The 22171-nt window shown below is 43.8% G+C and overlaps 1 protein-coding gene across 1 annotated transcript; it reads left to right on the top strand.

Annotated features, from left to right (window-relative positions):
- Window positions 1-3231: 3231 nt before the first annotated feature.
- Dscc1 (DNA replication and sister chromatid cohesion 1) lies at window positions 3232-20581 on the top strand. The gene is made up of 9 exons (XM_038343893.1): window positions 3232-3498; window positions 6985-7153; window positions 8736-8870; window positions 11084-11174; window positions 14871-15009; window positions 15681-15733; window positions 16120-16274; window positions 17656-17804; window positions 20473-20581. The coding sequence occupies exons 1-9, from the start codon at window positions 3299-3301 to the stop codon at window positions 20579-20581; spliced, it is 1200 nt and encodes a 399-aa protein (XP_038199821.1). The 5' UTR covers window positions 3232-3298.
- The last annotated feature ends 1590 nt before the right edge of the window (window positions 20582-22171 follow it).

Here is a 22171-nt window from a genome sequence, read left to right as displayed (position 1 = left end):
CAACCCTATCATTCATAATTTTTTAAATTGTATTTTATTAGCATATAGTAACTATAGGTAATAATGGGTTATGACATTTTCACACATGAACATAATGCAGTTAGATCACCGTTAGCCCTCCCCATTACCTCCTGTGGTGGATGAATGACGAAGTTTCCCATTGTCCTGAGCGTTCATTCACCTAGCTGGCCGCAGTGTTTGGAGAGGTTTAGGAGGTGCTGGAGGAAATGAGTCACTGGAGGAGGGCTGTGAGAGTAAAAAGCCTTGCTTACCTGAATTTTGATCACTCTGCTTCAAAATGTGAGCTCTTAGTTTCCTGTCCCAGGTGCCTCCTGCCTCACTGCTATCCCTGCCGTCAAGGACTATTTGCCCCCTGGGATCCTCAACACAAATAGACCCTTTCTTCTGTAAGATGCCTTGATCATCCTGTTTTGTCGTAGAACAGAAAAGTAACGAATGCCCTCTTGTCCCTTACCCATTCTCACTGATGTCCCTCTTCCCAGCTAGACCCTCTTCCCCCCCACCCCACCTCCCCAGCCATGACCCAGTGAATTTCACTAGGGTTGCTTACAGGAGTATGGGCAAGCGGTTACTTACACGAGCATGAGCAATATACCAGTGACTACACCACTAAAGAATATGTCTCTTCTTCCCCAAGCAACCATTAGCTACTGTTTGGGTAGAAGCTTCACCCCAGCCCCTGGCATCCATATACCCAAAGAGTCTGGAATGTTCAGGTGGAAGCTCCATCCCAAGCCCCCTCTTCCATCTCTCTCCAAACCCTGCTGCATCTCAGAAAGGCTACCAAATGATGACCCCTCCCCCAGAGATGCTCAAGACCAATCCCACCCCACAGATTACTTAAACTGACCCCCCCACCAAAGCAGATGCATGGTTTTCTGGTCTTCCTTTTCTATCTCCTCTCTGGGGGACTGGGAAATCATCCAGGAGTGTTTTATCCATTCAACGTGGGCTTTTTCTAATTTGGTTTGATTTGGTCTGATTTGGATTGTTACTTTGACGGAGTGAAGAACCTTTTCAGCTACCTATAAATCTTCAGAGAACAGTAGAGACTTCCTGAGTCCCCTCGCTCTATGACAAGATGTTGATGAGCCCAGTCTTGTATAGGTATTGCAGGAATCATGGCTGTTGTGATTTCAAGATTGCCCATCTGTCTGTCTTTGTGGAACTAGCTGCCCCATCGAGGTCTCTCACCCACCATGCGGCTCCCTGCCTGGGACTCGCTTCCGGCATGGCCCACTGCAGCCACTTGGGAAACTGCGCTGTCACTGCCTTGGACTGGCTGCTTTTGGGACCCGTAGCCTGCTAACTGCGGCGTGGTCTTATGGCCCACTGCCACCTGCAGTATTTTATTTAAACCATTACAGCGCCGCCACCACCTGGTTAAATTTTTTATGTTATTATCGTGTGTGTAGGTGCACACTTACTATGGCACAAGGTCATAGGACAACTTGCACAAGTTGCTTCTCTTGTCCTCCTGTGGCTTCTGGGACTTGAACTCAGGTCGTCAGACTTGGCAGCGAGCACCTTGAAATGTTTCCATTTTAATAGTTCATTTTTCAGTGGTTGGTTATCTTCCAAATGATATTTCTTATTTTATTACCATTATGTATGTGTACGTGTATGTGAATGTATGGGTGAGTGTGTGCCATCGTGAATGTATACACGTCAGAGGACAACATTTGAGAGTTGGGTCTCTCCTTCCACTGTCTTCTGGGCATTGAAGTTACGCCATTCATTAGTGTTGTGAGGCAAACACTTAGAACCTTGAGCCGTCTCACTGATACCCAGTAGTAAATTCTCAACATTTTCATGTTCCATACATTGCTCCACCATTTTCCTTATGGGTTCAGATTTTTGCTTTTTGAAATGGGGTCTCTCTGTGTAGCTTTGGTTGGCTTGGAGCTCACTATGTAGACCAGGCTGGTCTTAGACTCATAAAAATCCACCTGCTTGTGCTTCCTGAGTGCTGGTACTAAAGATATGCACTACCATACCAGGTGGTTCAGATTTTTTGTTGTTTGTTTGTTTGTTTTGTTTTTCGAGACAGGGTTTCTCTGTGTAGCTTTGGAGCCTGTCCTGGAACTCCCTCAGTAGAGCAGGGTGGCCTCGAACTAACAGAGATCCACCTGTGTATGGCACCACCGCCCGGCTAAAAGAGAAGATTGATGAGGTGATAGACTGAATTTTCTTCCAACTAAAATTTCAGGTGGACCCTGGGATGCTCTGTTCTGTTGTTTTCCTATTGTTTCATCAGAAGGCTGGGGAAAGATAAACGACGAACAATATTGCTCATTTTCTTTGAATTCAGTTCTTCCCCATCCTCAACCAATACATTCTTTCACTTCAACTTTAGTCTAACTTACAGGAATAAGTAGGAGGACACCCCCCCCCCACCCAAAAGAATTATTCCTATTAGGGTGTTTCAACTTTCATGGGTAGCCAGATCTGTGGGAGTCTGCTGGCATCCCTCACAATCAAGCGGTTACAAGTTCATGGGTTTTCATCTTAAAACAGTTAGGTCATTGCAAACTTTGGTCAAGAAAACATAGCACCCTGCAAATGCTGAATTTTAGCCGTACTCTCCCTGGAGCCTGCTGGTTTCCGCGGAGAGAAGTCTCATGAGCCACTTAGCACAAACGAAGTATTTAACGAACGGGAAGCGTAATGTCCTATCAACGATGGTCTCCAAGCCCAAACAAATGAGATGCTACACCTGACTTCCAGGTTCTCGTTCCTCCTGGTCCTGGACTATTTGCACAAATCTGGGCAGGGCGATTTTGGAGCCACCATAGAGCAAGCTAGATTCAGACTTTGCCGTCTCCAGGCATCCTGCTTCCGTTTTCATGAAGGGATCACAAGAAGCTTGCCTTACTGGGTCGTAGGAACCGGTTAAAGAATGTTTGCACGCAAATAGCTCATCACCAGGACAGCAGGAGAGGAAAGGAAGCTTTGGCGGGAAAGAAGGGGGCGGGCACAGGGCGGCGGAAGGGGTGGGTGCAAGCGCTGTGCTTGGCCCCGACGGGAAGCACAACTTTCCAGGCTAACATAACCTTCCAGGAGTCCTCAGGGGAAACCCGTGCTTCCATTCAGAAATCCGGGACTTGCACGAAGTGACCCCGCGGCCCTGTGACTCGCGCGCCGGGACGCTTTCCGACTTTCCCCGGACACGTCCCGCTCCTCCCCGGAAGCCCGCTCCGGAGGATTTGGCGCGCTTTTGAAGTCTCGGGCGCTCGGATCTCCGCGGCCAGCGACACGCCCCTCTCGGTACCGCGACATGCCTCAGCCGCCCGCTTCGCGGAGGACCCGCGAGGAGGTGGACGCGACGCTGCAGGTCGCCAAGCTGAACACCGCGGAGCTGCTGCCCACCGTGCACTGCCTGAGCTTCGGCCCCGGCACGAGCGGCGCGGCCGCCGGCGACTTCTGCCTGCTGGAGCTGGAGCCCGCACTGTGCCAGCAGCTGGAGGCCGGCCACAGGTGAGCCGGGATGGGGACCACGGGCACACGATCTCCAGCCCACCTGCCGCGTTTCGTAGTGCGGGCACTCCGAATGAGGAACTGGTCCAGAGAGTTGCTTTGATTGGACCAGTACAGGCTGGTGGGCGGATCCCAGCTTGCAGTCATCTGTGTGTGTGTGTGTGGGGGGGGGGGGGGCATCCATGCCTCTGCTAGACTTCTTAGTTAGCGGACTCAGCGGAACTTGAGACAAATGCCAGCGGGAGAATGTCAGGAAGAGAGCTCCAGGGAGTTTTGAAGGCTTCACCAGTGATGCTAAGGACTCTACAGAACACAGTTGTTTTGTCGCAAACCATAGCGTCAGTATCTCTATAGAGTTCCTGCCTTTCACTTGGGCTTCTTTTACTCGAAATGTAGGTGGGACAGATAAGGCAAAAGTTTAAAGCCGAATGCAGATATGGTTGGGGGTCACTGACCGAAGATCTGGAGCCGTTTTTAATTCCGGGTCAACTAGAAGTTTGCTGCCAAGACGTTGGATTTTAAAACCTAGGCACCCTGGCTGGGACTGGTTTGGGCTTAGTGGTAAAGTGCTTATGTTATAGATTTCAGGCCATAGATTGGATCCCCAGTCCGGTGCGGAGGCGGGGTGGGGGCGCCGGCTGGAGATGGGGCATGGTTAAGGGTATTTGAGGCTCTTACAGAGGCAAGCCCCTTTACCGAATGAGTCATCCTGTCATTCTCTTCAACTTGTTTTGGGTCCGTTTATTTTGTGTAGACCTGACTCCTCCAAGTCGATTCCTTCTTGTATTTACTAAGCATTGTTTCCTCCGCTAGATTCATGTGAATTGGACCATTTAGGTTCTTCTTACAGTCGATGGCCAGTTTAGGTACCCTCTCCACCACTGCTAGGAGTCTTAGGGTCATCCTTGTGGGTTTCTGGGGGTTTCCCTGGGACCAGGTTTCTCCCTAACCCCAAATTTCACCCCCATCAAGCTGTCTCTTTGTTCCTCTCCCCCTCCATCATGCCTCCAACCCACCTCCTGCACCCAGCCTGCCCAGCCCACTCCCTCTAGTTTTTATCCCCCCTCCCCCTGCACGTCCCCCCCCCCCCATTTACTCAGGACATCTTTTCTACTTCCCCTTCCCAGGGAAACCCATGCATCTCTCTTTGGGCCCTCCTAATTCTCTAACTTCTCTGGGAATGAGGATTGTAGGTTGGGTATTCTACACTTTACTCCTGATAGCCACCTATGAGGGAGTACATACCATGTTTGTCTTTCTGGGTCTGGGTTATCTCACTCAGATTTCATGAGGTCATCTTTTTGTACAGCTGAGCTCCATTATGTAAATGTACCACATTTTCCTTATCCATTCTTCAGTTGAGGGGCATCTAGGTTGTCTGCAGGTTCTGGGTTTTACGAATAATGCTGCTATGAACATAGCTGAGCAAGTGTCCTTGTGGTATGATTGCACATTGGTTTTGGTTTTTATGAAACTGGGTATCATGTATTGTAGACTGGCCTTGACTGGGCTTGTAGCTGAGGGTGACCTTGAACTCCTGATCTTTCTTTTCTACTAACAAAAGTGTTTTGTTTGTTTTGGTTGGTTTTTTTTGGTTGGTTTTTGTTTTTCGAGACAAGGTTTCTCTGTAGCTTTGGAGCCTGTCCTGGAACTAGCGCTTGTAGACCAGGCTGGCCTCGAACTCACAGAGATTCACCTGCCTCTGCCTCCCGAGTGCTGGGATTAAAGGCATGTGCCACCACTGCCTGGCACAAAAGTGTTTTGGAGTGGGAGTAAAAGGGTGTAGAAATGACTGTTAAGGAGTAAGTTCTTAGACCCATTAAACCAGTGGTTCTCAACTGTCCTAATGCTGTGACCCTTTAATGCAGTTTCTCGTGTTGTAGTGATTCCCAGCCATAAAACTATCTCTTTGCTACTTCAAAACTGTAATTTTTCTATGTTGTGAATCGTAATGTAATATTTGATATATAGGATATTTGATATGCAACCCCCAAAGGGTATCGACCCACAAGTTGAGAACCACTGCATTAAACATTATTGGTACCAAGAGTCAGAACAAAAACAAAAAACAACGCCCTTCTTATTCTTTATACTAAACTAAAGGTTTAGTTTTAGAAAATTCCAGTCTCCTTTTTTAGGTTATTTATTGTTGTTTATTTAAGGAACGTTGGTCCTAGGTAATGAACACAGAACCAACACCTTACCATGTCTGTCGTCTTTGCCTTTCTCCTCCCCCCTCCTCACCTTCATCCTCACTTGGACTCCAGTCTTTAGTCTAGTTTGTAAACAAAGCTCTCATGCAGCGCTCCAGCCTTCTGTTGCCAAGGTCCCGTTTCTGTGCCACATAGCTGATGATTAGGCTATGCCGTGAACTGAGGATGACTTGAGTGGGCACCAGCTGCATACTCATCATCTGGGAACTGCTTAGAGATGCAGAATCCTTGGTCTCATCCCAGACCTACCACATCCCAGTCTGCTGGTCTTCTCCAAGATGTCTCTGTGTGTTTGAGAAGTAAAGCGCCACTTTACAGTAAAGCCTGTTTTAGGAGATGCTGAATCATTCTCTTTCCTTTTGCTTCTCTGTTTGGTGTTTTGGTTGTGGTGTTATTTTGTTTTTAGAAAGGATCTCGAGATCAGGCTGATCCCAAACCCACTATGTGGCTGAGGATGGCCTTGAATTTTCTGACCCTCTTGCCTCCACCTCCTTGCTAGAGTCACAAGTGAGTGTCACCATTGACCCTTCAGCCGGCTGAAGGCCACAGCATCTTGATTAAAGTATCTGGATGCAGTATCTTCTGATTTTCTTAGCATGTCTCTGGTGACATTTGGCTTTCTGGTCTCTTTGAGTGTTGCCTGTATTTGATTATTTTTCTTTAGTTAGGTACCAGACAGATAGCTAGCTCTCAAAATTCCCAGTGTTTTTCTTTTCTCCCCCCTCTGGACGCCATTATCGTACCACGGGGCACTATATCAATTCCTTTGCTGTTTCTGTGATAAAGAAAATCAAACAAATAAACAAATTTCTACCTTGACCATGGCAGCTTCTAGAAGGAAAAGTTTATTTGGGCTTGTGGTTCCAAAGAGTTAAGGGTCCATCGTGATGAGACAGCGTGGTATCAAGCTGCAGGCTTGCAGTGAGAGTAGGAAGCTGAGAGACACATCTTTTATGGCAAGCACAAAACTGAGAGAGGGAACTGGAAGAAGGCAAGGCTCTGTACTCGGAAAACTTGCCCTCAGTGACACACTTTCTCCAGCAAGACTAAACCTCCTAAATCTCCCCAGATAGTGCACCAGCTGGGGACCAAGTGTTTAAATGCCCGAACCTGGGATCAGCGTGGGGGGTGGATTTGTTTTTCAAAGTACCTCAGACATAGCCCCAGGGCTTAGTTTGAAATCTGGAAGTCAGAGGATTTGGGCAGTATTTGAAATGAGCTATCCGCTAATGTCTCAGGGAGCCGTGTCTTTCTGCCCTCCACGTTCCTGTAGTTTTGTGATTCGAGGGGACAAAGATGAACAAGCCGTGCTGTGCAGTCAAGACAAAACCTATGACCTGAAGATAGCGGACACGTCCAATATGCTGCTCGTCATCCCCGGCTGCAAAACTCCAGACCAGCTGAAGAGGGAGGAAGCACAGAGCAACATCGTTCACAATGAGGTACTGCTTTGTCCTATGCGCCTGTTTGAGAAGGCAGTCTGTGTTCTAAGTCTGCCTTTGGTTAAAAACTTTTGGTGTAAGATACGTGTTACCATAGGGAATCTAAAAAATTCTTTATTAAATTTTGAACTTTTTCAGTATTATTTTAGTTCTTTTTGAATTTGTGAATTTTCTTTAGTTTCCTTTTTGCCTTAGACACATCCTGAAAGCGTAAATCACAAACAATCCCACACCAGTTTGGAGTTATGATTAATAGAATGGTTATTTATTTAAAGGGGAAAAAACTTACAGATCACCGTCCCAGCCAACAGCCCTCTGCGCAATCAGGAAGGGAGCCTAGTAGCTGGAAGCAGAGCCGGAAGCCAGAGAGCCAGTGGAGGGAAGTGGCCGCATTTTTAAAAAGAGAGACCACGCCCCAATGGGCTGGAATCTCAGCGGCTATTGGCTGAAGGAGCGGAAGGAGCTCCTACAACAACATCCAATGTTTCTCTTACTGTGGTCTGTATGCTACTAGACAACTTGTTCTGTTTTTTTAAAATTTCTTTTATTTTATGTATTTGTTTTGTCAAAATTTTACGTGTGGGTGTCTCGCCTGCTTGTTATGGCTAAACTATGTACATGCAGTACCCTTTGAGGCCAGAAGAGGGAGTTCCAGCCGGTTGTCAGCTGCCATGTATGTGATATATAGTGAGACAGGGTCTCATTGTGTACCCCTGACTGGTCTGGAACTTTTAGAGATCCACCTCCCTCTGACTCCTGAGAGCTGTGGTTAAAGCATGTGCTGCCATGCCAGGCCCTGTGTTTTGTTTTGAATGCCTTATTTATTTTTATTTTATATGTATGGGTGTTTGCCCTGCATGTATTCTGTGCACCACCGTTGCTTGGCGGTTTTCTTATTTATTTTCTATTTCCAGTTGTTCCCATCTGGTTGGTAGAATTGCCGCCAAGTCACTCCTTCCAGAGTGTTTCTAGAGCATTTCTGAGATGGGATGCTCAAGTATGGATGATCATTTTATTGGCAGAGTTTTTCCTGTTTTTGCTTATTTGTTTGTTCATTTTTTTCTGAGGCAGGGTTCCTTTGTGTAGACCAGGCTGGCCTTGAACCTAAGAGGTCTACTTGCCTCTGCCTACTGAGTGCTGGGATCACTCGGTGGTAGTGCTTTTTTTTTCTCTTTTTCTTTTTAAAAATTTTTTCATTTTATATACCAACCCCAGTTCCCCCTCCCTCCCCTTCTCCTGCCCCTCTACCTATCCCCCATCATACTCCCCCCCCCCATTTACTTCTCAGAGGGGATAAGGCGTCCTTGAGGAGTCAATAAAGTCAGGCATACCAAGTTGAGGCAGGACCAAGCTCATCACCCCTGCATCAAGACTGAGCAAGGTATCCCACCATAGGGCATGGGCTCCAAAAAGTCAGTTCATGCATCCAGGATAGGTCCTGGTCCCAGGAGTGCTTTTCTTAATGGGCTTTGCCAAGTAGTTGAGATGACTGGAAAGGTACCACGGAGCAAAGGTGGCTTTGTGGGGATGTTTTATCTTTTAGAAAGGCCACAAAGACTTATTGCTGCATTGTGATTTCTAGATCTTTGGTTTCTCTAATAATTATTGGGAGTTAAGAAGATGCAGACCTAAATTAAAAAAGCTAAAGAGACTTCTGATGGAAAATACCTATGAAGGCCCTGGCACTCAAAAAGAAGACGATCCAAGCCACTCAAAAGTAAGAATATTATTTCCTGGTTTTATTTGAAATTTTAAAATGTAATGTTTATTTAAAAAGTTGTTTTAGGGGCTGGAGAGATGGCTCAGAGGTTAAGAGCATTGTCTGCTCTTCCAAAGGTCCTGAGTTCAATTCCCAGCAATGACATGGTGGCTCACAGCCATCGGTAATGGGGTCTGGTGCCCTCTTCTGGCCTGCAGGCATACACACAGACAGAATATTGTATACATAATAAATAAATAAATATTTTAAAAAATTAAAAAATTGTTTTAGCTGGCCTGGAACTTGCAGCTGCCTCCCTGCCCGTATTTCTTCACATACTGGGGTTGTGTGTGCATGTGTCAACACCGATTACTGGTGATAGTCTTATTTTTTAAATTTGTGTTTTTATAAAAGTTTCAAACATTAGCCAGTCAGTGATGGCACACACTTTTAATCTCAGTACACGGAGATAGATCTCTGTGAGTTTGAGGCCAGCCTGGTCTACAGAGCTAGTAGTTCCAAATACTGTCTCATAAACAAGCTAGCAAGCAGACACCAAAAGTTTCATACATAAAGCAATCTGGGCAGATACAGAGTGGCATGTTGTCAAGGACTCTGCCATTTCACATGACCTAGGAAGCTAAGCAAGGAGCCTGGCCTGGTGTCATGGACGCTTGTCATCCCAGACTCCCAATATTGCTTTGGTTGGGTTAGAATTTGCTGAATCAAAACAAGAGGAAAAGCAGTATTGGGCTGAGTTAGTACTTGGATGGGAGACTACACAGGAGACGACATGGGTGTGCTTTGGGCTTTAGTTAAGGATGTAAACTGATATTCCATTGTGGTGTCCGTTTTCTCATAACTGGCTGATCTTCCAGAGGTCCTGAGTTCAATTCCCAGCAACCACAGGGTGGGTCATAACCATCTGTAATGAGATCTGGTGCCCTCTTCTGTCCCACAGGGATACATGCAGGTAGAATATTGTATATTAAATAAATAAACAAATAAACAAATAAATAAATAATTAAATCTTTTAAAAGACATCATACAGCATTTACCATTTTAATACGTTCAGTTGCATTTAGTGTGTTCATGGTGATGTGTCATCATCAACACCATCCATCTCTACAACATTTTATAAACTCCCTACTAATTAAATAATTAATAACTCCTCCCCCCGGAAATGGCAACAACTCACTACTTCTTGTCTTTATGAATTTCACTATTAACACAGCATAAAAGTACAAACATTTATTTGTCCTTTGTATAGATAGGTGTTTTGATTTTACATTTATTTATTTATTTATTTGGCATATGTGGTGTGTAGGTGGTGGTGGTGAGGATGGAGGTCAGAGGTCAATTTGCAGGATCAGGTTCTGGGCATTGAAGTTAAGTCATCAGACTTTGGTGGGAACCACCTTTATCTACAGAGCCATTTCAGCAGCCCTGGTTTTTTTTTTTTTTTTTTTTGAGATTGGCGTCTGTTGAATATGTATGTGAGAGGTGAGTGTACGTCCTATGACATGAATGTTGAAGTCAGAGGTCAGAGGACAGCTTTATGGTGTCAATTCTCTCTTACCTTTATGTGGGTTCCAGGAATGAAACTCAGGTATCAGGCTTGCAATTGCAAGCATTTTACCTATTAAAACCATTAGCTGTTGAGACATCTTCCCAGCTCTTAGACCAGATCTTGAGACCTCCTGCCTCCACCTCCAGAGGACATTGATCACAGGTGTCCAGCACCATGACCAGCAAATAATGTTCTGAAGTATAAAACATAATCCTTTTTATAAAACCGGTTGATGACTCTAGTTACCCTCCTCATCCTCTTCTTTCCTTCTCCTCCTCTTCTCCCTCCTTTTCTTGTTCTTTGATTTTTTTCTTTTTAGATAGAATCGCACTAGGCTAACTCAAATTTTTCTTCCTTCAGTTTGCTACATGGTAGGATTACAGGGTGTGCCGTCACACCTGGCTATGTCTTTTGTTTTTTTTTGTCATTTGTATTTTTAGTGTCCTATTCAATAAACCATTGCCAAGTGCAATGACATCAAGATTTGCTCCTGTTTTCAGACATATTTTGATTTTTTTATTACAATCATTTATGCCTTAACAAAGGAAACTATTAGTGTATTAGCTGTATTTACTGACTCTCCAAAACTCAATAAGAAAACCAAGAAGGTAATATTTCTCAAACCATTTAGATATGTATCTATTTTGCTTGTTTGTTTCAGTATACAACTGAAGATTTGCTTGATCAAATTCAGGCAAGTGAAGAAGAACTAATGGCCCAGTTGCAAGTGCTAAATGCCTGTGAGATTGGAGGTAGTGTAACTCTTCCCATTCATAATGGTGAAATTGTATCATAAGCAAGCAAGAAGCTTTGGGTCACCTTAATCATGTTGCATGCTTGTTTAATTTCCTTTTAACATCAAAGGTAATGATATCAGGAGTGTAAAAGTATTTCTTGAATATGTGTGAGACCATATATGCGTGCACATACACACACACACACACATACACACACACACACACGATGCTGATGTTGTCTTGGTCTAGCCTATAAGATGATCTTTGCATGAGGTCAATCTGTCAGTCTCTGAACAGTGACATTTTAATTATTCACTGCAGATCTTTCCCTTTAAAAGTCCTTAAATACCAAGTAGATACTTTCATTGATATCAATTTTTATTTTATTTTTATTTTTTATTTTTTAATATTTATTTGTTTATTATGTATACAATATTCTGTCTGTGTGTATGTCTGCAGGCCAGAAGAGGGCACCAGACCTTATTACAGATGGTTGTGAGCCACCATGTGGTTGCCGGGAATTGAACTCAGGACCTTTGGAAGAGCAGGCAATGCTCTTAACCACTGAACCATCTCTCCAGCCCTTTATTTTATTTATTTATTTTGGTTTTTCGAGACAGGGTTTCTCTTTGTAGTCCTGGCTGTCCTAGAACTCACTCTATAGACCATGTTGGTTGGCCTCAAACTCAGAGATCTATCTGCCTCTGCTTCTCGAGTGTGCCACCATAATTTTTTTTTTTTTTTTTTTTTTTGAGACAGGGTTTCTCTGTAGCTTTGGAGCTTGTCCTGGAACTAGCTCTTGTAGACCAGGCTGGCCTGGAACTCACAGAGATCCTCCTGGATCAAAGGCATGTGCCAACACCGCCTGGTTTAAATCAACTTCTAAATAGGTAAACTATGAAGGCCTAGCAAGGGTCTGGGATTGTGTTAGTGACAGTCGTGGCATCAGTGCTAGATCTCTGGGTCAGAACGAGTTCAACAGCTTTAAATTCTCAGATAGCTTAGAATGTGTGCTGTGCTTCTTCATCTGCTTTTGCTAGTTCGATGATGACCATACATTAATTATAGTTTAAGCACGTGTGAAACATCCAGGTATGTTGAGCTCTGAGGTTGATGGAGAAGAAGTTCTGTGCTGTCTCCTTTAAGGGTTTGATTGACTTCTGCTCTGGAGTTTAGCATTTTTGTCAGCATCTGGATCTAGAGTCGTCACTGAGTCCATGTTTGTATGCACCTGTGAACCACGTCTGTCTATCTGTCTATCTATTATCTATCCATCTATCGTCTATCTACCTATCCACCCATCATCCATTTATTTAGTCTGTCTGTCTGTCTGAGGCAGGGTCTTACTACATAGCCCTGGCTGGCCTGGAGTCCACTAAATCAACAGTTCTCCACCCCTTTGGGAGTCAAACGACCCTTTCACAGGGATTGGCTACCATATATCCTACATATCAGATTTTTATATCACAATTATTACAGTAGCAAAATTATGATTATGAAGAGGCAACAAAAAATACTTATAGTTGGGGGTCACCACAACATGAGGAACTGTGTTTAAAAAAAAAGTAGGAAGGCTGAGGACCACTGCACTAGATAGATCAGGCTAGTTTAGAACTTACGAAAATCCTTTTGTCTCTGCTTCCCAAGTACTGGTGCTAAAGGCATGTGCCACTATGCCTGGCTAAGAATCCAGTCTTAGCTTGCCTATAGAAACAATATGATTGTTCACCTATTAGGAAGAAAGAAATAGTATGGTTTTGTGGATATTCTATTCATTTTGCTCATACTCTTCCAAACAAGGTTAGCTTTTGTGTGCCTTGTTCTGTAAATATGGAAAATTCTTTAAATAAAAAACTGCAAACACTCCCCTACTCCTCCTCCCCCCCCCCCCCCCCGCCCCGCTTTATTTAGATAGGGTTTCTCTGTCTGGCCTTGGCCATCCTGGAGTTCTCTCTGGATCAGGCTGGCCTCGAACTCAGATCTGCCTGCCTCTGTCTCCCAAGTGCCGAGATTAAAGGCGTGTGCTGCCGCCACCTCCTGGTGCTTAATGATACTTTCAACTTCCCAGAATATGGACTGAATTATTTTCCTTGCAAAATGATAGCTATGAGCTTGCAAGTGGTATCTGTGCCATCAGTTTTAAAATGGCATATTAAGTCCTTGGAGGGTGTCGCTCTGTAGCCCTGGCTGGCCTAGAACTGGAACTTGCTATGTGGCCAGAGGCAGTGAGCTTTTGAGGTTCTTCTGCCTCAGCTTCCAGAGAGCTAGGGTCATAGGGATACACTACCACATCCAGGGGCATGTCAAGTCCTTTCACAGAAGTAGGGACAGGTGCCTTTCAAATTAAATTTTATGGTTAGCATACAAAGAGACATATTCCATGGTGACGTTTGTTGTTTTTTTTCAAGACAGGGTTTCTTACCTGGGCAGTGGTGGTACAAGCCTTTAATCTCAGCACTTAGGGAGGCAGAGGCAGGCGGATCTCTGTGAGTTTAAGACCACCCTGGTCTTACAAAGTGAGTTCCGGACAACCAATGATACACAGAGAAATCCTGTCTTGATTAAAAAACAAAAACAAAACAAAACAAAAGAAAGAAAAGAAAAAAAAAAACAGGGTCTTTCTGTAACCTTGGCTGTCCTAGAACTCACTCTTTAGACCAAGCTGGCCTTGAATTTAGAGATTGGCTTTGAATTTAGAGCCTGTTTCTGCTTCCTGAGTGCTGGGATGAAAGGTGTGTACCACCACCCCACCACCACCTGGCCCACTGTGACATTTTCTTTTTTTTTTTTTTTTTTTTTTTTTTTTTTTTTTTTTTTTTTTTTTTTTTTTGGTTTTTCGAGACAGGGTTTCCCTGTAGTTTCTAGAGCCTGTCCTGGAACTAGCTCTTGTAGACCAGGCTGGCCTCGAACTCAGAGATCCGCCTGCCTCTGCCTCCCGAGTGCTGGGATTAAAGGCGTGCGCCACCACCGCCCGGCCCCACTGTGACATTTTCATGTATGTATCTTTCTGCTATGTTCTTAGCCACCCTCCCACGGCCCTCCATCACCTGTCTGCCTTCTCTGGTGATGACATTCTTCCCTGTGAATATTCCCTGTCACATGGATATTCCCTTAATTTTTCTTCCTTTCCCACTCCCATTAAAACTCTTGTAATCCTGTTTTGTCCTTCACACCATACATATAAGTGTCTCTTCACACACACACACACACACACACACACACACACACACACACACATTTAAATCTAGATTCTATGTTTTTGAGAAAACATGGTATTTGTTTTTCCCAGTCTAGTTCATTTCTCTTAACATAATGTTCTCCATGTCCATCCATTTCCCTTCAAATGTCGTCATTTCATTCGTTACTGCGGAGGGAAATTCCGCTGTGTCTATATGTAGGCAGTATCTGTAGAAATAGGGAAAGGCATCTTGTCCACTCTGTACCAGAATCTGTCATTCAGTGAGCTGGGCTTCTTTGTGCTGTGAGAACACATTTTCAGATATGATCAGCAGCATCATGCAGCACAGATTACCCCAGGCTATCCCTCACTGAGAGTCTCTTCCCAGGCCACTCTCGTTCGTGTCTAGTTGACAATTAACAGTAGCCACCACAATGCCTTATGGGTAAGAGGGTGTTCCTGCTTTGTTTATTGATTATCTAATCACTTCACTTAAAATGTTCTTTGGTAAGTTTGCCATTTGGAATTTGTAGGTTATTGGAGAATTCTTGAATTTGATTATGAGATCAGACTTCTGAATCATGTAACTCAGCTTGTGGATTCTGAATCCTGGTCTTTTAGTAAAGTGCCCTTGGCTGTGTGCCTGCAGGAACTTGGGCCTTTGGAGCCAGAGTGAGTATTTCTCTTCTTACCACTTGAAGGTTTCTTTAAGACAATGAAAATTCTTTTCCAGACTAGATGGGAACCGGGACATAGCATTTACATTCTGACTTGGAAAAATATTTTAATTTTATTTTATGCATATGAGTTTTTGCCTGTATGTGCATCAGGTATAAGGCTGCTGCCTACAGAGGTCAGATGAGGGCACCAGTTCCCTGGAACGGGAGTTAACTGGTGGTTCTGAGCCACCAGTTGGGTGCTTAGAAGTGAACCTGGGTCCTCTGTAACAACAGCAAGTGCTCTTAACCTCTGAGCTGCTCTGTAGCCTAGAGTGGGGAGAAAAATTAAAATAGATGACCAGAAAGGATTTGATACTTTGGGTCACTCGGGTGAATAAATCTGCTTCATCTTTTCTACTTTTTATTTTGGTTAAAAAAAATTAATGGTTATATTTGAGCTACTGTATCACAATGAAAGTAGACTACATAATTCATGCAAAATGTGTAGTACAGGCCTGGCGTGTGGCATTTCCCAGAATATTTAAATTAGTTCTTATGGATTATTTATCATCCAACTAATTTATTATTTCAAATCCTTAATTTATTATCTGAGTTTATAGTTAGCAACTGGGTCTAAAATGTTTATACAATGCTGAGAAGTTTTGTTGTGTTTTAAACTTTCAGGGAAATGATTGAACACTGTCTTAAATGCTACGGAAAGAAATATGTGGATGAAGGTAAAGACTGGAAAGTATTCTAATCGGGACTTTAACTTGTGTGATAATAGGGGTGTTGGTGTTAATAAGAACCGTGGGACTGTGGGAGGTGAACAGAGGTACAGCATCTCTTCAAGCCATTCTGCTGAGGTAAAGGAGGTGCAAATATTGTATTGAATAAGATAGTACGGTGTGAGATGGCCGAGCCAGCCCGATGACCTGAGCTTTATCCCCAGTACAGGGTGAGAACAGACTCCTAAAAGTTGTCACCTGATCTCCACGTTCATGCTGTGGCATGTGTAAGCCCACACGGGTACATGCACACACACAACACACACAAAGAAAGTAAATAAACAAATGCCATTTTTTAAACAAGGTTGTGAACTTATCTGACACCGTTTCCTTAGATGAAGTTTATTTTGAATTGAATGCTGACAAAATCTGCCGAGTGACAGCGGAGATGCTCCTGCAGAATGCTGTGAAGTTTAACCTGGCTGAGTTTCAGGAAGTGTGGCAGCAGAGTGTCCCCGAGGGAATGACAACTCGGCTTGATCAGCTCAAGGTTAGGCTGATGGGGGCTGTGCCTGGGATTCCTCAGGTGGCGTCTGACTAGGTGATGTGACTCTTGTCCTGGAGCTCAATTGGGGGAGACTTTATTTTCCTTGACACCCACTAGGGTACAGAGTACAGTCTTCGTCTGCCCCATCACAAAGTCCTTTAACTCCCCTAGTGCTTAAAGGCAGCTGTTGGGGCTGCAGGTGTGACATAGTTGGTAGAACACTTGCCTTGTACCCACAAAGGCCTGAGTTCAATCCCCAGCACTCCATAAAGAACCAAGCATGGTGGTGTATGCCTTTAATCTCCAGCATTTAGGGTAGAGGCCAGAGAATCAGGAGTTCAAGATCACCCTGGCTACACACTGAGGTTATGTCATTCTGGGCTAGAGAAGACCCTGCTTCAAAAACCGGGAGAAGGGAAACAAACAAGCAAACAAATAACTCCCTCCCCTAAATAATGCTGGCCAAATAGGTAACAGTGGGAAGCAAGAAATGGCACTCAGTAGGTAAGAGTGCTTGCCACCAAACCTGACAGGCTGTGGTTAATCTTTAGGACCCACATGAAGGAAAGAGAGAAATGACTCTTAATGTGTCCTCTGATTTCTACATGTGGCTTTTGAGTACACACATTTCCTCTGCATTATACTACACACACATACACACTAAAAAATGTAAGAAACAAAAGGAAATAGATACTGGGTGACGGATAGAGAAATCTTATAGCGATTCCTGACCACTCATATATGGGACTTGGATACCAGAACTTAGGTTCTCTAGAATTCCTGTTTCCCCGAGGCAGTGGGAGTGGAGCAGGTGTCCTCTGTGATCTGGACGTGTGGCTCTCGGGCTCAGAAGAGGAATCTGAGTAGAGGATGCAAACGTTACAGTCATGAGCAAGGGCACTGCAGGCTGTGGGTTAGGATGAGGTCCCCGGGACAGGCAGAGAAATAGGTAATGGGACAGGGTGGAGGTCTAGGCATTGACATGGGCAGTAAGATTGGGAAGAAGACAGTGATGTCAGAGGGGGAGAGAGAGGAGAGGGAAAGTGTGCTGGGCATTAGCAAGGGGATGGGGCTGGTGAGGTGAAGTGAAGAAGCCAAGGAAGGGGCATTTGGCAATGACTGATCACTGGTGACAACTGTCACTAAAGTTCTCATGGTAAACTGCTGGCTGTGGCAGCCAGATTGGAGAGGGTAAAGAAATCACAGCCTAAAGGAACACTTTTATGAAATGGCAGCCTGGAAGGTTCTGAATAGACTTTCTGTGAAGTTTCATGTCACTGGTATTTTCAATTCTTTGGGCTAAATCTAATGACAAAAGAAATGAGTCATATTTAAATATGAGGTTTTTACTTTAACTGCCTTTTGTCCTTCTTGTCTCTTATAGGGTTTAGCACTGGTGGATAGAAACTCAAGACCAGAAATCATATTCTTGCTCAAAGTGGACGATTTGCCTGAGGGAACACAGGAGCGCTTCAATAGTCTATTCTCGCTCAGAGAAAAGTGGACGGAAGAAGACATCGCTCCATATATCCAGTAAGTAATTCATTCTCTATGGGTTATGGTGTTCCTTAAAATGTGGCAGGGGCTTTCAGAGTTATGACCTGAACACGACATTGCTGTGTAGTCCCTGAGGATACTGTGTCCCTTGAAACTTCCTCAGACGGCATCCTCCCATCGTCTGATTACTCATCCTGAAGGTGGGATATGTGCTCTTTTTCTTCCTTAGCATTCCTTCTGGATCATTTCTCTGCTCTCCTCCTGACAATCACAGTTCTTGGGGGGATGGGGTGGGGTGGGGAGCAAATATACCCATGTCCTAAAGATAGATACCTCTCACTGGTTGACAACTGTCTTCTCTGCTGCCTATGTCATTGCTCGTGGCATTGTTCTTTTCTTCTTTTATATTTATCTACTATTATATTTATCTACTAATCTTTGTGTATGTGGGAGTGTGCACATGCACATTCTTGTGTATGTATGTGTGGGGGTGGTGAGGGCAGGTGCCCCACCCCCAAACATAACAGCCAGATTGGTACCATGAGTGCTGAGATCTAAATTCCAGCCCTCCAGAGAACCATCTCTCCGGTCCTTTCCAAGACCTGGCTTCTCAAGTTATCTTTCCTCCCACACAAGGTCATCCCCATCACACATGTTCTATAGTGTCACCCAGACTACAAAGCAACCTGCTGACCCCATGTCCTTTTCTCTCCTTCATAAGAAAATGCCTGATTGAACTAGCCAAGTGCTCTACACCGAGCTGTATCTTCAGCCCTATTTATTCATTTATTTGTATGAGGGAGAGGGAGGAGCGTGTGTCACGGCTCATATGTGGAAATCAGACAACCTTTAAGAGTTGGTTCCTTCTTTCTGTGAGTTCAATGAACTCAGGCCATCAGCTCGTAAATTCCTTCATCTGCTGAACCATCTCATTGACCCTCATCCTTCTTAAGTTTTCCTTCCTTCCTTCCTTCCTTCCTTCCTTCCTTCCTTCCTTCCTTCCTTCCTTTTTTCCTTCCTTCCTCCCTTTCTTCCCCCTCTTCTCCTCCTCCTTCTTTGTTGAGATAGGTTCTTACTAGGTTGCTTGGGTAGACCTGGCACTCACTCATATTTCAGTTAGGACCTCAGTCTGTGATTGTTCTACCCTCCAGAGGCTAAGATTACAGGGTTACAAACCTGTGCCATTAGGCTCAGCTACATTCTCTTTTTTTGCTGTTTCCGTGGGTACCTTCATCCAGGCCTGAATAAATATAGTGACTTCCTTATTCTGTTTTCAATGTTGATGTTTACCATGACCTACTGATTGTTAAACGTTGAAAACTATCTATATGAGTCTTCCATATTCTCACTGCCAAGATTCTATAATCAAGTTATTTCCTCCATCATTTAAACCTCAGATCTTATTAGGCTTTTTCTACTGTTAAAAATACTATTAGCCTTTGCATTATATTCACAATTAAATTGCAAGCCCTTTCTGTGTACTTTATTGCCCTCTGTGATCCAGCTCTCTTTCCTGTCATGTTATCTTCTCTCTCCTCATTATGCTTCAGGCAGTCTTATTCTGGAGGTACATCAACTGAAGTCCAAGAAGGGCAGGCAGTCTAGACAAGCCCATACTTGGCAATCCTGACTCTAGATGCCTCCATATCCCATGCTTCTATTTTTAATTTAAAGGTTACATGACATAAGGGAAGTAACATGGGACTTTGAAGTCATACACACGTGATGGCAAAATTTGACCCTTATTTACTGCCTCAGTTTGTTTCCTAAAATCTAACAGAGTTGAATAACTCATAACATCTATTGTAAGGGTTAAAAGAAATGATACATGTAATCTGCCTAGTTCAATTAAGACATAGCAGGTGCGCAGCAAGCTCACAAATAATATCCACCAGCTCACAAATAACATGGAGACTTATTATTAAAGCTTGGCTTTAGCTTAGGCTTGTCACACTAGCTCTTGTAACTTAAATGAACTCGTTAATATTAACCTATGTTTTGCATGTAGCTTTTTACCTTTCTTTCATTCTGTATGTCCAACTTCCTCCATGGCTTATGACTCTGGGCCTAGCTTCATTCATCTCCTTCCTCTTCTCTGCCTGGAAGTCTCGCCTATACCTCCTGCCTAGCTATTGGTCGTTCAGCTTTTCAGTCCACCAATCACAGCAAATACATCTTCACTGTGTACAACTATCCCACAACAGAGTTTTCACTGTTCTTCTCACAGGGCTATTAGAACGATGGTTTTAAGCCAAGTGTGGTAGTACCCACCTTTAGTCCCAGCACTCGGGAGGCAGAAGTAGGTGCATCTTTGAGTTCGAGGCCAGCCTGAGATTAAATTTTACTTATGATTATTGTATGTGTACATGATGTGTGAATGAGCACACACGCCACAACACGCATGCATAGATCAGAGGGCATTCTTGTAGTCTTTTTTTCTCCTCCCACCTTGCAAGTGCAGGGATCAAACACAGATTGCCAGGTTTGTTCAGCAAGCACCTTTATCTGCTGAACCATCTTGCTGGCCCTACAAAGAGAGTTCCAAGACAGCTAGGGATACACAGAGAAACTCTGTCTCAAAAAACAAAAAACAAAAAAAAAAAAGAAAAAAGAAAATGGCCTTAGGAAGTAAGATAAACTAAGCAGTACTGTTATTATTTTATGTTCCCTAAAATATTCATGGAATTTATTTTTATTCCCACAGAGATTTGTGTGGAGAGAAGCAAACTGTAGGTGCGTTACTTACTAAATATTCTCGTTCTTCAATGCAAAATGGTGTGAAAGTTTATAATTCAAGAAGACTCATTTCTTAAAAGAATGCCACACACCGGGTGGTGGTGGCACATGCTTTTAGTCCCAGCACTCGGGAGGCAGAGGCAGGCGAATCTATGTGAGTTCGGGGCCAGCCTGGTCTACAGAGCAAGCTCCTCCTGGACAGGCTCCAAAGCTACAGAGAAACCCTGTCTCGAGAAACAAAAATAGAATGAGGCACTTCTTGGAAGGACTAAATTGCTTCATAAAGTTGCTGGATATAATAAAAGAAGATTCTCTTGCCTATTTTTATCTCTGACTTTTTTAAAGATTAAATTTTACTTATGATTATTGTATATGTATATGATGTGTGCATGGGCACATATACCACAACATGCATGTAGATATCAGAGGACTTTCTTGTAGTCTTTTGTTTCTCCTTCCACCTTTCCAGTCCAGGAATCATATGCCGGTTTCCAGGCTCGCTCAGCAAGCACCTTTACTTCCCCTATTACTTGCCCTATTCTTGGTTTTTTAAAAACATCTCTTTGAATACCGTTTTCTCCCCTTCGCCATTTTGTAATTTACTATCGTTTTTTATTTCTCTGGTGCAATAATATATTTCCATATACTTCAGGTTACATTTTTATAATACTCACTAAATACAGGATGAAAAATAAAAACTTCATGGTGGTGGCGCATGCTTTTAATCCCAGCACTCAGGAGGCAGAGACAGGTGAATCTAAGAATTTTAGGTCAGCTTGGTCTATAGAAGAAGTCCAGGACAGCCAGGGTTACACAGAGAAACCCTGTCTCGGAAGGAAAAAAAATCTGTACTCATTATATCTTGAAGTCTGTATGATTCTATATGTAGAAAGTTCCGCTTTTCACATATGAGCTCCATATCTTTAATTAAGACTTGGTGTCCTAGTTATTAATATACTTTAAAAGTTTTCTAGCCGGGCGGTGGTGGCGCATGCCTTTAATCCCAGCACTCGGGAGGCAGAGGCAGGCGGATCTCTGAGTTCGAGGCCAGCCTGGTCTACAAGAGCTAGTTCCAGGACAGGGTCTAGAAACTACAGGGAAACTCTGTCTCGAAAAACCAAAAAAAAAAAAAAGTTTTCTAAATAACTATCAGCAATAGTCTCATACAAAGTTTTAGTCTGTTAAAAGGTATTTCTAAATTAAGTGGTATATTTATATATTAGGCAGGATTCAACTGGCTCACAGGCTGTGGTTCAGTTAGTTCAACAATGGCTGTCTACCAATGAAAAGTCTAAGAATCCAGTAGTTGTTCAGTCCGTGAGGTTGGATGTTGCAACTGGTCTTCAGTATCCTTCAGAATCTGAAAGAAGTAGGTTCTAATGCCAGTGAAGGAAAGAACTTGCCAGCAAGAGCGAAAGCGGGCAGACAAAGAACAAAAGCTTCCTTCTTCTGTGCTCTTATACTGGCTGCCACCAGGTGTGGCCCACACTAAAGGTGGATCCTCCCACCTCAAAAGATCCAGATTAAAGGTGGGTCTTCTGACTTCAGACATTTAACTAAGGAAAATCTCTCATGGGTGTACCAATCTGCTTGGACTATAGTCAGTTTCACATGTGGTCAGGTTGACAACCAAGAACAGCCGTCACCAGTGGGAGCCTTTGTTTGGA

The sequence above is a fragment of the Arvicola amphibius genome, chromosome 9 (assembly GCF_903992535.2).
Source record: "Arvicola amphibius chromosome 9, mArvAmp1.2, whole genome shotgun sequence".
Lineage (NCBI taxonomy): Eukaryota > Metazoa > Chordata > Mammalia > Rodentia > Cricetidae > Arvicola > Arvicola amphibius.
Note: the sequence above shows the minus strand (reverse complement) of the source record. Positions and strands in the feature narration are given on the sequence as shown.